The following is a 15,658-nucleotide window of genomic DNA, read 5'->3' as shown; positions in this document are numbered from 1 at the left end:
AGGGCCCAGGTCTGCCATCCAACCGGGGGCTGCCCTTTGTGTGGCGGTGCTCTTGTGCCCAGAGAGAAGGAGAAAGGACTCCAATGCGTGGGAACGGGGGCTCTACTCTTAAAAGAGTTGCCGGGCCCACCCGGTCACAGGCACAGCCTGCTTTGTCCTCTGCTCAGCCCGAGCGAGTCCGGCCAGCACCTCCTCTTTGCAGGGCTGCGGGGCTTCCGGCCGCCTGGAGGCCTTCCCTGCATGTAAGTGGGGCTGCTTGGGTGTGGTCCTCCTTGGGGGTCCCCCTGCTTTGGAGAAGATGAAAGAGGCCCGCGGTGGCTTTGGCTGGAGCAGGAGGGAAGATGCGGAAGCCTGCTCATTGCTATTCTGCTGCAACCTCAGAAGCCTGTCGGGGGCAGAGCGCTTCGCCCCAGCCCCACCTCCACTCTCACCACGAGAGGAGAGGCCTGGAGGAGGGCACCACCTAAGGGCTGGTGCCCTGGCTCCCCAGCCCCGGGGCAAGATCAGCTTCTTGACAGCACCTCCCAGCCACTCTGAGACTGAACAGGCGCTCAGCATGGGAAAGGCTGGGGTCCGCGGGGACCCTCACTTCTGACAGTCGGTTCCGTTTCTGTCCAGACTGATTTTCCCTTGGTCCCATAGTTCTCAGACTCGAGCCTGCATCAGAACCTCCTGGAAGGCTTGTCAAAACGCAGAATTACTGGACCCCAACCCCAGAGTTTCTGACTCAGTGGGTCTGGGTGGGGCCTGAATGCGTCTGCATCTCTGGCAGGTTCCTGTGCTGTCCCTGGCCTGCGGTCCCCACTTTGAGAACCCCTGACTTCCAGAGGGGAGGACTGCATCTTCATTCCTCCCCCCCTCCACTCCCAGCACTGAGCTCACAGCTGGTCCCCATTTTATGGATCAGAAATATTGGCTGTGAGGTAAATCGAATCATTTTTTACCCTGGAACTGTGTGCTAAAATGAGGGGCTTGTTTTAACAATACCCAAGCATCCTCCAAGGGAGCACTGTGTCTTTGTCTGAGTCCCTTTGGTGCCCCTGGTCTCATGGGTTTTGAACACTGCGTGGAACTGGACAAAATCATCACCATGACAACCTGCGATTAGCTCCTTATTTTGTTCCAGTCGAGGCTAATGGCCCTTGTGTTCTCTCTCTGTTCAGTGCGCCCAAGTGGTCTTTCCCCCTCCTGCTGTCACGAGGCACCGTGTCTCCGTGGCTGCTTTGTGTCTAGTGTCTTAGTGAGAGCAGCCCCCCCAACCCAGATCCCCCCAGAGTGTGCACAGTGCTCTCCCCTGAGCAGGATCCCAGCTGTGATGGAGCCCCCTGCCCAGGTTCCCTAGAGGCTTTCAAGCCTTGGGGTGGGGGTCAGGGGGCAGACTGAGCTAGGAGGGCACAGGCAGACTTTGTGTAGAATTGGAGAACTGGAGGAGAGGTGAATAGGGAGGCTTGGGGGTGTCAAAGCAGAGAGCTCTCCCAGGGCATAGGAGCCATTCTGATTTTTTACCTTTCTCCCAGGGGGAGGAGAAGAGGGGACTGGTGGCTGGTGCACTTGACCACAGCCTCCTTGAAGCTTGCTTTCCTGGTTGCTCTGTTGCTAATCTGCCCTGGTTTTCCCTGGGTTCCTGGCCACTACTCCTCAGTCTTCTTTGCCACCCTGTCTTCTAAATGCTGCGTTTATTCTTCTGTTGGGACCAGGCCCTCTACTCCACTCTTCTTCTTACTCCACTCTTCTTCTTCCTCTTTTTTTTTTTTTAATGGGTTTTATTATTCATGAGAGACAGAGACAGAGAGAGAGAGAGAGGCAGAGACATAGGCAGAGGGAGAAGCAGGCTCCCCAGGGGGAGCCCAATGTGGGACTCCATCCTAGGACCCCGGGATCATGACCTGAGCCGAAGGCACATGCTCAACCACTGAGCCACCCAGATGCCCCTCCTCACTTCTTTAATGCACGCCCTCCCACTAGGCGCATCACCCAGGTCCGTGGTCCTCCTTAGCACCCTGTGCTGACCACTCCTTATTCTCTTGCTCTGACTTCCCCCGTCTGCACTCTGGACTTTTATCTGACCGCCTGCTTGAAATCTGCCTCCACTTGGCTCTTGGCACCATCTCAAACTGAACACACTCCAAACAAAACTGTTGAGCTCTAGCCTGCCTAATACCCTCCACCATTTACTTCTCATCCAGTTCTTTCCACTGTGGAGAATGGCTAACGCCTCTGGCCATAGAGACACGCAAGCTAGAAATCCAGGTGTCGTCTTCGGTAGCTCTCCCACTGCATTAGTCAGGGTAGCCTAGACTTCACTGCGGTAACAACAACAACAAAACCCTTAACATTTTGGAGCCTGGGTGCTACAGCCTTTATTGCAAGCACAGCTCACAGGCCAGCTGTTGGCAGAGTCAGGAGGCGGAGCTTGACTCTGCAGGGGTCCTTCAGAGCCCCAGGCTCCTTCTGCCTTAAAACACTGTCACCCTCAACATGTGGCCTCCAAGGGTGCCACAGAGAGAGGAGAGAGAAAAAGAGCACGGAGCCTGTGAGGGATGCCTTTGAGAGCAGTTCATCACCTCCACTTACCCTCGGGGAGAACCCAGTCACGTGATAAGGGTGAGCTTGCCAGCCACAGCTGGTCTGTCACCAGGCCCTTCAGTCCCACATCCAGACTCCCCAACACAGAATGCCTTTCCATCTTGCCTGTCCTGGCTCCAAATAGAGTCCCTCCACCTTCCCCTGGACTTAGGCCCATATCCTAATAGGTCCCGTGTTCGATTGGTTGCTTTTGAAATGGATTACCTTCCCACTCAGCTGAATCAGGTCATATGACTCCTTGTCTTAAACCGCATCTATGGGAGGCAAAAGGGTGCCCCTGCCAGCGATGTCCACACCCTAATCCCCAAAGCCTGTGAGTGTGTTACCTTACATGGCAAAAGGTACTTGGCAGACGTAATTAAGTGAAGGATCTTAAGATGGGGAGAGTACCCTAGATTATTCAAGTGGATCCAATATAATCACAAGGGTCCTTATAAGGGAAGGAAGAAGGCAGGCGGGTCAGAGGAGAGAGTTGAGGATGCTATCTACTGTCTCTCAAGATGGTGAAAGGGGGCCGCCGGGCAAGGAATGTCTTGAATCTGGAAAAGATAAGGAAATGGATTCACGCTAGAGCCTCCAGAAAAAGAAAACTAAAACAAAAACAAATGCAGCCCTGCAGATGTATTGATTTTATTTAGCCCAGTGTGGTCAGTCTGGGACTTTCTGACCTCCAGATCTGCAAGGTAAGAAATTGTGACATTTAAGCCACTGAGTTTGCTTTGTTGCAGTGGCAACAGGAAGGCAATTCCTAATCTAAGGGCTGCTCCTACCATTTAGCATAAAATGCAAACTCTTTTATTTGACCACCAGACTATAAACTCTGTGCAGGCAGAGACCGGGCCGCTTATTCACTCTGTATTGCTCGGCAGCATCTGACTCATATTATAGATACAGAACTTCTTGAGTAAGTGAGTGAATAAGAGGGAGGGGAAGGGAGAGTGAGAAGAAAAATAAGATAAAAGGGTGGGGGGTAGAAGGAGAAAAGGTGTCTTGAGATCCTCCAGTCCCAACAGAACTAAGGTTTGTTGGGACTAGAGTCTGGAACAGATGGGGGTAGAGAAGCTGGATGTGTTCTGTGGGGGTGGAAGGAAAACGAGTTGCTGTCCTCAGTTAGAGAAACCCAAGGCTTTTTCTAGAGCCCAGATGGTATCCTCCTCATCTGCCCGGAGAGGGTTACTGGAGGGATTCAGAGCAGGCCCCATTGAGGAGGGGAGAAGGGATAGAACCCATACCACCTCCATCAGGAACAGGCTGAGAGGTGAGAGCTGTGCAAGTGTGAGTGGGGCATTCTGGAAAGCCTCGAGGTGGCTGCCTGAGTCTCTTGTGACCGCAGTGATGCAGGCCAGAGGGGTGGGCAGAGAGCTGTGAGCTCCTGATGGGATCAGGGACATTGTCCCCTAAAGGAAAACCATGTCTCTACTCACAGCATTTCTGACATTGAATGTGTGGCTTTCCACACCAAGCCATTCTCCAGTTTTCTGTGGACACCGATCGGTGTCCCTACAATTTAATTCACTTCTGACACTAACTACCTGGAGTTAGCACAGACCCTACTGGCTAAGAGCTTAGTCTGAAGACTGCCACCTCCCCAACTCCACATGCCAATCGCAAATCATGGGTCCCTATGTTATCCACACTTCTGTCCGACTTGACTACAAATCGGAGGTTCCCATGACTTACCTCTTCCTCAGTTTCAGTGATTTGCTGTAATGGCTCACAGGACTCGGGGAAACACCATAGTTTACCAGTTAACTTTAAAGGATATAAATGACAGCCAGATGAAGGGGTTCATGGAGTGAGGTCTGAAAGGATCCCAAGTGCAGGAGCCTCTGTCCCTTTGCACCACTCTGCTAGCATGTGGGTGTGTGTGCCAACCCAGAAGCTCTTTGAACCCCACTGTTAAGGGTTTTTATGGAAATCCTGCTGTGTAGGTATGATTGACTAAATCATTAGCCTTTGGTGATTAGCCCAATTTCTAGTTCCTCTCCCCTCCCATGAGGTTGGTGGGTGGGGTTGAAAGTCCCCACCTTCTAGTCATGTGGTTGGTTCTCCCTAGCAGCCAGCCAGGGTCACCCAAGAGTCACCTCCTTAGCATAAACTCAGGTGTGATTGAAAGAGGCTTTTGAATAACTAAAGACACTCCCTTCACCCTTGTCAGGAAATTCCATGGGTTTAGTTTAGGAGTGTTGCCTGGAAGCTGGGACTAAGACCAAATATATAATTCTTATTATATCTTAATATTACAGTCCCCTAAACCCAGACCCTGGGATTGGACCCTCCAGTTATGGATTTTAGTTCTAGTCTTTCCACCTGCCTTGGTGCTGTAGGAATTGCCCCTAGGAACCTTAGTCCCTGGAGGGGAACGAGGCTGGGAACCTAAGGAGGGCTTCCATAGTGTGGTTGGCTGTGGGGTAATGTGGGGCACCTTGGCAAGTAGCCCTTGGGAGATGTTTGTCCTGGCCCTTGGGCCAGGGTGGGCAGCCCCAGATTCCCCAGCCACCCTTCTGGGCACCCGTAGGTCCTGAGTGAATCTCTGTTCCAAATTGGAGCTCTGGTCACCCAGAGTTGAGCATAACCTCAGAGACACCCCGCCCTCACAGTGCACACAGGGAAACGGAGTCAGGGTGCAGTGGGTAGAGACTTACCAGCGTCATGAAGTGAGCCCTTGGCAGAAGTCCGCAGAATTCAAGGCTTAAGGCTGCCATGCAGGTGCTGAAGGGACATGCAGGTGCCCTTCTGCTTCCTCTGCCCTCACTGGCAAACTTCTTAGATTTGTTTTCTACACCATTGTGGCCCTGGGCCTGGTGGGTGTGGTAGGCGCCGCAGGGGTTCAGTAAGTAGTTGTCAAGAGAGTGGATTCCGCACCACGCCTCTACACCTCTGACCTCCAACCGGGGGGCCCCATCTCCCCTCATGGCATCCCTGCCTCAGCCCTCCTGGCCATGCTCCCTGTATCTCAGGGGCCCTGAGACCTCAGGAATGTCAGCTGGCGGGAGCCCAGTGTTCCACATGAAGGGAGCGTCTGTTGGCTGGGGCTTCCAGGGCCTGGGCCAGACCCACGATCAGATCAGCGTGGACCATGACAGCCAAAGGTGTGCTGTTGCGCCTCTTTCAGGGACGTGCTGTCATAAGCAGCCACGTGCCCACTGGAGTCCTGCTGTGTGGACTCTATGACGGGCTATGGCTCTGGTCCCGGTGTCCTTATCTTCCTGGTGTGTTACCCTCAGAGTTTACTGTGGTGCTTCCAGCTCCGGAGCTTGGTCATTCCAGGAGACTGGGCCGGTGTGACTGGGTAGGAATTCCAAAATAGCCGGGTCTGAATTCTGAGAGAGCGGGTCTTCCGCATTTGGAAGCTCTGGATGCCTTCTTGTCCAGACGCGGCCCATTAGTCAGTCACGGGCCCCAGCAGAGCGCCTGGGAGCCCACAAGGCCGCCCTAGGTCCTCTGGCCCTGCTTAGCGCCTGCCCAGGCGTCTTCTGTGACCTGTTGGTGGCACTCCACTGAATCTGTCCTCACCTTGCAGGGCTCTGCTTCATCTCCTTGCCTGGGCCTCTCTCAGGGGAATGATTCTCAGGGACACCTAATTGAAATAATGAAATTAATGCTAATAACAGCAGTGAATATGCATTGAGGGAGCCTGGAGTTCCAAGGGCTTTACGTGTATGAATTCATTAATCCTCACGACAGCTCTGAGGTGGGACAGTGTCGGTCACCCGCTGACTGTCCCTTATCTGGTAAGGAAGCCCTCTCCAAAGCCCTCGTACAGACCCCTCAGCAGGGTGTGGGGCCTTTCCTGAAACTACTCAGCTGTTGGACCCTCCACACAGCTGCCTCCCTCCTCAGCCTTTGCCCCCCTCTTAGGAATTACATTCACTGTGTATACTTCCTCTGCCCACCTGGTAAATGTGGGGTTCCCTGGGGCTCCCATCTCCATGCCCTTCTCACTTCATGCCCTTCCCCTGGGGGAACCGCTGTCCCAAGGCCTCATCCCCTCCCCATGTGCCGGAGGGGGGTGGCCAGGGCTGGGTCTTGGGGGCCACATTAAGGACTTGAGGTGATAGGTCCTCTGACAGATATGCTCTGCTGGGGGTGGGCCGTATGACCTGACCAGATCTTCCTTTTGAAAAGATCATCATCATAGCCTTGTGGGGTTGAGTGAGGTGACCATGGTCCCGGTGAGAGGATGGCTTACCCCTTAACTAGACAGGGGTGGGAGGATAGAGAACAGGCCATGGATTCCACAAGTGTTTGGAGGTCAAACCAGCAGGACATAGTGACCAGTCGGATATGGACAAGGAGAAGGAGACATAGTAAGGGCAGTCTGTTACCAAAACCCAACTTTGGCTGCCCTTTGTTTGAAAAGCCAATTCTCCAGGGACAAGTGTTTGTTTTTATTTAGTGTCTAAATAAAACAAAAGTTTTTATAATATTTTATTCTATAAACAATAAAGATTTAATTAATTAGAGAGAGAGGCAGAGTACAAGGAGGAGGAAGGGTTGAAGAAGAGGGAGATGGACAGGGACAAGCAGACTCCCCGCTGAGCAGGGAGCCCAACACAGGGCTCCATCCCAGGACCCCAGGATCATGACCTGAGCCAAAGGCAGACCCTTAACCGAATGAGCCACCCAGGCACCCCAAGAGATGAGTTTTGTTTGGAAAAGAGTACAGGCTTTATTCAGAAGGCTGGCTACCCAGAGAGAACGCAAACTTGCCCCAAGGCCGAGTCCGAGGTTCCTGCCCGCCCCAGAGACTTTTTAAAAGGGTTGTAGGCAGTGAGTTAGTTAAGGGAGTGCAGTGGTCTGTAACATTACTTGATTACGTGCACGCTACAGATGCCACCTACAGACACTACTGGGACGCACAGAGGTGGTACAGGAGGGTCTGGTGCCTGGTGAGGAAGGGGCTGTGTCCTTTTCGAGGAAAGAATGCATCATCTATAGATCTACAAAGAAAGGTTTAGTTAATCACGTGGGCCAAGGGTGCTTGCTAAAGCTGCAAGACTGCTAGGTTGGCCAGAGGGGCTGTGGTGGCTTCAAGTCTAAGTGTCCAGCCGAGACGGGAAGTCAGGTTTTAGTGAGAGATGCCGAACTGAGCCCTGGATGGACTGGGTTGGGATTCCCTTGGGCCTTTCATGTGGGGCTCTCCAGCCACGGGAGGCTGTTTTCAGGGAGTGCGGGTCTCAGGATTGGGGGTTGTCTGAGTGTAGCTCTGTCCCTAAGTCCATGAGCCGGTGATCTTGTCCCAGGTGAGAGGGGGTGAGGCCCCAGGGGCCGGACAGCCACCAGCACTGCATTTAGTCAGGGTGGGCAAGACATGCCTTGTGGTGGCCAAAGCTGGTGGCCAGAGGCATTTCAGCAGAGAGGAGGGCTAGTCAGAGGAAGGGGTGGGGTGTGAAGGCAGGTGAGGAAGTGGCTGTGGGGAGTACAGAGAGCTCCCCGGAGAGCTGGCGAGGGCTGGAAGGAGAGAGTGGAAGGTAGGCAGAGGGACAGGAGGCTCCGCTGAGCCCCCAAATTAATACCTGGCCGGCAAGCTTGTCATCTTTCTCTTGCTCCCAGCAGTGCATGTCCAGCAAGGCGCTGTGTCTTGATGATTCCTAAGGACCCCCCAGTCTGTCCCACCCCCCCCACCCCACCCCCGTCTGTCCCACCCCTCAGCCAGCCCTCAGCATTCACCTGAGCTGGGTCTGTGCCACCACCACCCTGGCCTTTTCTGTCTCTGGGCGCCGTGTCCCTTCACAGTCCTGGGCCGTGGCTGCGCAGGCCTCTGCCTGGCTGGCTTTCCCCTCTTCCCTGTCTGGCTGGCCAGTGGCCGCTCCTCTCCCAAGTCTCAGAACCTCACTATCCGGAAGGCAGGTGCAGCCCTGGAGCAGCACCCTTAAGCCAGCCGGCTCCTGGCCCTGCCCTCAGGGACAGGGAGGGACCACCGAGGAGGCCGAGTCGAAGCTGGACCCCTTAGTGATGGTGGCGGCTGGAAGGACTAGGGGGAGCTGGTGTGGGGTGCTACACAGACCCCCAGCATCTCATGCTTAGTGATCCCATATTGGTCTGCTTCTCCCTGCCCTGCAATCCTGCCAGCACCGTGGGGTGGTGTGAGGTGTAAAATCAGGTGAGCGCTCCCTCTCCACCTTGGGAGCTCCTGGAATGACTCAGCTCCTCTGTGAGGGGTCTTCCAGGGATGAGGCTGAGCCCTGCCTCACACAGTGAGCCTCAGTTTCCCTCCGTGACACTGTTCCCTCCCCCTGCAAGGGCATGGCTCCCAAGGGTATGTGTGTGGTGTGTGTGTGCATGTGTGGGGCTGGGCCGCCTCTCACCGTGGTGGTGCTCTTCTGCACAGGCTGCCCTGGAATGTGGGACAACCTCACGTGTTGGAAGCCTGCCCGCGTGGGTGAGATGGTCCTGGTCAGCTGCCCTGAACTCTTCCGAATCTTCAACCCAGACCAAGGTGAGTTTCTCCCTGGGGTCTCCCTAGGCCGTGATTGGTCTAGCCTGCTCCTTACGCTTGAGGCCCAGGCTTTTCTGGGACACAGGTACCAAGGACTGGGGCATCCTACAAGCCAGTATTCCCTGTTCCAGAGTTCCCATGCTAGTGAGAGCATGAAGCTACAGACCCTAGTACACACAGGTTGACGTGGAGATGTGCCACATTGTGCTGTCATTGTGTGTGAGGCCAGGCTGTGCTCTTGGAGGTGTCCACATCCATCACTTACCCAGGCTGGACCTTGAACAAGGCAATTCCCCCTCTGTCCCTTGCCCGCATTCTCTGCTCTGTCAAATGGCAATGTGGCATCGTGACTGGGGAATTAAGTGGAAGAACACACGTGGTAGCCCAGGCCTTGGCACATGCTAACGGTCAATAGTGTTAGCTGGTGTCACTATCACCACACAGGGATGCTCAGAGGGCCAGAGACACACCCAGATATGGACACACAATGAGTCGCCCTCAGTCAGCTGGACACAAGACACTCCTGTCCATACCCACATACCCACTTAGATACTAGGTATGGTATCACAAAGAGCTCAGTTTCGGACATGTCTGTATTTGAGGTCTTGGCCATTGTTGAGCTTGTGGAAATTATCAGGGGCCCCAGACAATCTGAGAGTCCTAGAGGTGGGCAGTGGCTGAGGTTCCTAACTCAGGATGTAGGAACATGGAGAGGAAGGGCCAGAGGGGGCAGGCAGTGCTCTGTGACAAGGACAGGGTCTTAATGACTGCATCTTCAAGGGGAGGGGTCTGAGGAAGAGGGCTTCATGCAGATCTCTTCTTTGGGTATGAGTCTGCTGGGCTCTCTAGGCCAGTCCCCACCTTTCAGCTGGGACCTTGTAGAGTCTTAAGGCTGCTCTCCAGCCCATCCGCCCTGCCTCTGGGAAGGGTCTAGAGCTAGCTCCTGCTCCTCCACCCCACTCCTTGTGGCTGTTGAGGGAAGCAGGACACCAAGTTCGGTGGGGCTGGGCTCCAGGCAGGTGATGTCCTAAGAGCTGGCCCACTCACTGCTGAGCCTTGGGCTGGGGCCTTGTTGAGAGGAGGGTGGAGGGCAGGGGCTCTTGAGGGGATTAGAGGCATCTGACTCACTTGTGTGGTCATACACAGCACCTTGCGACCTGGTCCTCAGCTTCCTATTTCACCTGCCTAAGCCTTAGGCCAGTGTCCTTCTGGAACTGGAGCGCTTCTGAGCTCCACTCCACTATGAGTCCTGCCTATCTCCATCCTCCCACTTGTCTGCGAGAGACAGAGACACCTTCTCTTTGTCTTCTGGAACCCCAGCACCCGTGACTCTGCCTGGAGGGGCAGGTGCTTGTGGGAATTGGCAGAGGGGATAGTAGCCGTATTGGGGGGTGGTGGTGCATGGCCCTACGCAAAGACCAGGGAAAGCAGCTGCCCTGCCTCCCCTCCCCTCACTTCCCCTTCTGGGCTTTTAGCCACACCTCCCATCTCTGGACTGGACCTGCCAACCCAAAAGGAGGGTGGCTTGAGGCTCTCCCATCCTGACACCTGGGGGCCTGGGCGTGCCCCAGCGCCAGACAGGAAGTGAATCTGGAAGAGGAGGCGAACTGGGGAAGTGCTGGGGTGTGGGGTACAGTGTGTATGGAGGGCATCAGGTGTGGTGGCAGCCGGTGACTCAGCCACCTCGCTGCCGCATTCCTATGGAAACCGCCTTCCTCATTTCCTCCATTCACGTACTCCCCTCATTCATCATTTACCTGAGGTTTCTTGCTCGTCTGCTTTGGGGCAGGTACCGTGGCAAGACTGCTGCTTTTCAACAACAACAAAAAGAGGCAAAATGAATCAGCAGTGAACTAAGATTTTAAGAAAGGCTTTCCTTCACACTCCGTCCCTCCCTCTGGCAACTGCACCACGAACATGAATGGCTTATTTACACCTGATTCTTAATGGCTCATTAAGGCAGGCCCTTTAGCATCTGTGTTCACAAAGCTGGATTAGTGAGATTCACCTTACCTACTTAGAAAGTTGAGAATGGCATTTCTCATTCTATTTCCTGGCACCAGGGGCCGAATCTGTTTGCTGCGGTCATTGCTTTGCAGGCTTCTGAAGACACAGGGACGTTGATCTGCCCTCCCCCTCGCAGATGCATTGGCTCATCTCTCCTTAACTGGGTCCCATTCTGGAGGGAGACGTAGAAGTCTCCGGTGTCTGGTCCACCCCCAGCCTGTAGTCCTCACACCCCTGGGTCCCCAGCAGAGTTTGGGAGTGGGGAATGGTGGGGGGCCCCAGTGAGAGCAGACCCAACTTTAGCTCCCTCGTTCACCTCTGTGTTCTCTCTCTTTCTCTTTTTCAGTGTGGGAGCTAGAAACCATTGGTAAGAGGAACCTTGGAGAGGACAAGGCTGCTGATCATCTGTCCATGTGTCCATCCAGTGGGAACCCAGTTCTGACTGCTGGGAATGGTGCGGGTGGAATGAGAGGCTCCTCCGGAACCAGATTCTCCCTTTACCACCTGCCCTTAGCCATCCGGGGAGGTGGGGGACACAGCCCTTGGCCTTGAGGTGCTCATGGGCTGATCTGGGAGGATGAGATACACCCGTGGAGGGCATCATACAGGCCTGAATGTGTGTGTGAACCCACGTAGATACCAACATGCTCAGTGGCCTTGGCCTTGGCATTGAGAGCAAGAGAGACCTAACTGCAGCGTGCAGCCAGGGTAATGAAAAGGTCCGGGGGGTGGCATGTCAGCTACGTGTTGGAAACAAGATTTTGAGAACTGGAAAGGAAATGAGGGTTCGTTGCTAGCAGGGGGCTCATCATAAGAAAAGGATGAAGGTGGAATAAAGAGTCAGGAGAGAGGGAAAAAATGTCTGCGGACGAAGTCCTGGGCTCCCTTGGATGAGACAGGTTTGGGGCTGAGATGGAGGCGTGTGGACCAAGAAGAAACCCAAGTCCAAGACCCATGTTCCTCTTCCTGCCTCTTTCTGGAAAAGGCCTAGTCATCTTTTTCCATTCCTCTCTCTGTCCGTAGGCCCTTCCACCTTCCTGACGCTATCCCATTTCCACTTCCTGTGGCCCAGTGGGGAGAACTGAGTCATGGGCCATCATTAGCATCACAGAAGTACAAAGCAAGAGGGATTGATGCCCGAAGGCACAGTGTGTCAGAGATGTGTGTGGCTGCCCTGGGTGCTGCAGCCTTTTGGCCTAGACCCCCACCCCTATCCTCAGGACCGGGGATGGCCTTGGCCTTCCAGGGTAGAGAGTAAACCTTGCACAGCTCTGGCATGCTGATGGCTGTGTACTGACTCCTGCCCACTTCTGTGCTTTGCAGATCGAGAGTTCGATTTCCCTGACACTAACTCCTTGGATCTCTCAGGTGAGGGGATAAACCAGGTCCCACCACAGGCTGGCCAGAGGGAGGGCATCCACCGACACGTGAAGTTGGGGAGCACCCCCGTTCCCGGGCTGGCATCCTTTCTGTGGCTATGTGATCGTTGGCAGGTCCTTTTCCTTCTCTGGAAGAGCCGAGGATTTTCTCTGCAGAAACTTGCACTCACGTGTTCAGATAGAATATTGTGTGCACAGATCTCCCGAAGTCACACTGTGGGCTCCAAGCACAGATCCCCTCGGTTAGGTGGTCCCAGATAGTTTGGGACTCCCATGGGTGCCAGTGGTGGTTCTCAGGCTTCCCACTGTGACCACCGTCACCTAGAGGGCTTGTTAAAACTTGGATTCCTGGACCCCACCCCCAGAGTCTCTGAGGTCGGGCCTGAGAATGTGCGTGTCTAGCCAGTCTTCCCAGGGATGCTGATGGGCTAGCCTGGGGGGAGAACCAGTTTTGAGAACCAGTGCCCTAAAATCCTATGCGCCTATGAAATCATTGGGGCAAAAGAGTCTAGTGAAGTGGGCGCAGTCACTGCAAGGTTTTGACAGTCTAGAGAGTACTCCATCTTCTGGAGATTTCCATCAGAACAATACAGTGGCAAATTCGTGGAATAGTTCTGAACAAAAAGATTTATACGCCTCTATGCCCACTCTGTCTTACAAAAAGAAACGGAGAAAGGGGGAAAATAAAAGAAAGGAAATGGCTTTCACCTCTAGGACCCTTTTTTAAAAATTGCTTTTCAAAGCAGCTTCCCTTTCCTCTTCCCACCACTCTGATGTGGGCAAAGCAGAGAGGAGATGAGGCTCAGGAACGGGAAGGGTCTTGGCCAAAGCCATGATTTCCCCCTGGGGCATGCAGATTTTCAGAGGGATTTGGAATGAGGGTGCCAGTAACAGCCTTATGTGGATTTGCTGGAAACAGGAAGAATTTGGCATCAAAATGTGGGACAAAGCGACTCCTCTCCCTGGGCCTGCCAGGTGTCCTCTGTGTCCTATGTCACAGGACTCTGAATTGGAGAAGTGATGGAGACCAGTAGTCTCCCACTCTGGGCAGAGCTGTCTTCTGTGGCAGGGTCACTCACCCTCTGCTTCTTCCCAGAGTTCCAGGAAGTGTGTTTCTGACTCTCTTGGTAAAAAAGAATTGGCCTGGGATCTTCCAACTCAAGGCGAGGATGCAAGATTGGGAAAGTAGAAGGGTTTCCTGTCTTGGCCTCTGCCCTTGCCTCCTTCCTGAGGTGGCCTTGGTTGGAGCTAGAGGAACCTTCCAGCAACGTGGGTGCTGGAGGAGCCCCTTTCCTGCAGATGTGTCCCATCGTACACAATTTCCTGGGCCCTGAATCCTGAGAAAGAGCGAACCATTCCTAAATGTCCTACTATGCCAGGTGAACTCCCAGGAAGCCAGTCTGCGAACAGGGGTCAGCCTGGGCCGGGGGCAGGGGGGCTGCTTGCCTTTCCCCTCCACGGGACGTCTGTGGTTCACCCTTATAGACAGTCAGGAGAGGGGAAGATGAAATGAGCAATCATTAAAGGCTAAAAGGCCCCAGGCGGGGCAAAAACCAATCTAGATTCCACTCTGCAGACAGTAAAGGACTCCCTCCCCTTTGGTGTCCTACAAAATGGCCTTTAAAGTCTATCAAAAGGAAATTAAAGTACATTAGTGACAGGAAACAGACCTCTAAACCTGGGAAGACAAAAGTTTTTGTTTTTTTTTTAAACCTAAATGCACATCTTAATAAGATCTGGCGCTAGGTTAATGGAGGTCTGGTCCTTGTTAATCAAGCAAGCCATGTATCCCCTTGGTGGGGGATCTTGCAGCTGCTGGAAGGCGCAGAGCTCCCGGGGGTACGACGACGGGCACTCCTGCTCCGTGGTCACCTCAGGTGATTCCTGGGCCAGGATCTGGGGGCTGGAGTCTGCAGTGGTGATCTCACATCATTCTTTTCTGCTCACTGACGTCTGGCAAGTGCTGAGCCAGAGCCAGGGGAGGGGCTCAGGCCTTTCCTTGGTGAGCATTTGCCAGTTCCAGAAGAGAGGGAGACTCGGTCCCCTCAGCCCTTGTTAAGAGATCAGCGGTGCCTTGTCCTCCCCGGTGTCCTTTGTGTAAAGGCTGAGCTTGAGGTCACCGGCATGGACTGTTTTCTCTAAGACAGTGGAAAATTTCGTGAACCTGTAGTCACTATGCTTCCCAGTTGGGCATATGGGTTTCTAGCAATTCCCACTTAAGAAGTAATTTTCAAGTAAGAGTTTCAGGGTCCTCTTAAGTCTTTCCTGTGCCTCACTGAGATTTTGTTCTACCGCAGACATGAGGGTGGTGAGCCGGAACTGCACTGAGGACGGGTGGTCAGAGCCGTTCCCTCACTATGTAGACGCGTGTGGGTTTGATGAATACGATGAATATGAGCCTGGGGACCAGGTGAGTGTCTGCCCCCACCATGGGGGTGAGGCTTAAGAGGCCCGTGACAGCATGTCCCCACCAAAGGCCTTGGCTTCTGTTGGGACTCTAGGATCCTAGGCAGCAAATGAGCACCTGCTGTATACCCAAGCCAGACACACAGGGGGCAAGCCAGACACACACACTTCATTCACTCATTCTGGGCCAAGAAGCACCTGCTTTGCTGCCCAAGTTCCTCCAGCCCCCACCACATGTCCCCTACCTCCCTGGGTATCCTTCCAAGACGCTTGTCTTTTCTGTGGCCCAGAAATGAGAAAGTTGAGGCCAGGCCCAGCAGGGAGGGCCTCCTGGATACTTCACCGGGCTGAGGCTGGTGTCTGTCCTGATTGGTCAGTGCCCCTGCACTCAGCAAGCATTTACTAAGCCTCTGCAGAGCACAGACACTGAGGGGGCAGTAAGAAGCTCATGGGGGGTGGGGTGGAGGGAGCAGGGTAGTAGAGGCACTGACAGGGAGAGCAAGACCAAGACGTGAGATCAGCAAGAGGAGAAGAAAGGAAGGAGGGGCTGGGTGCTGGACCCCTGGGGTGGGCAGGCCCTGGCCTCGGGGAGCTGGGTGCTGGGGTAAGCCCCATGTGGGGCCCTGGATGTTTTGTGCTTTCCTCCAGGATTATTACTACCTGTCAGTCAAGGCTTTGTACACAGTTGGCTATAGCACATCCCTTGTCACCCTCACCACTGCCATGGTCATCCTGTGTCGTTTCCGGTAAGGATCCCTCTCTTCCCCACCAGCAGCATTTGAGCTAAGGCAGCCCACCCTAGCTTGGAGCCCGTGCCCTGTCCCACCTACCCTTGCCC

The 15,658-nt window shown here is 54.2% G+C and overlaps 1 protein-coding gene across 5 annotated transcripts in view; it reads left to right on the top strand.

The window, feature by feature from the left end:
• Positions 1-15,658, top strand: part of ADCYAP1R1 (ADCYAP receptor type I) — a 58,246-nt gene that overhangs the window by 18,187 nt on the left and 24,401 nt on the right. For all 5 annotated transcript variants that reach the window (XM_077856316.1, XM_077856315.1, XM_077856312.1 and 2 more), the window contains 5 exons: positions 8,921-9,028; positions 11,382-11,402; positions 12,359-12,403; positions 14,712-14,824; positions 15,469-15,566. In XM_077856316.1, coding sequence (XP_077712442.1) covers positions 8,921-9,028; positions 11,382-11,402; positions 12,359-12,403; positions 14,712-14,824; positions 15,469-15,566 — 385 coding nt within the window. The remainder of the gene's footprint in view (positions 1-8,920; positions 9,029-11,381; positions 11,403-12,358; positions 12,404-14,711; positions 14,825-15,468; positions 15,567-15,658) is intronic.

This window comes from Canis aureus, chromosome 18, assembly GCF_053574225.1.
Source record: "Canis aureus isolate CA01 chromosome 18, VMU_Caureus_v.1.0, whole genome shotgun sequence".
In the NCBI taxonomy this organism is placed as follows: domain Eukaryota; kingdom Metazoa; phylum Chordata; class Mammalia; order Carnivora; family Canidae; genus Canis; species Canis aureus.
This window is presented reverse-complemented; position numbering and strand designations above follow the sequence as displayed.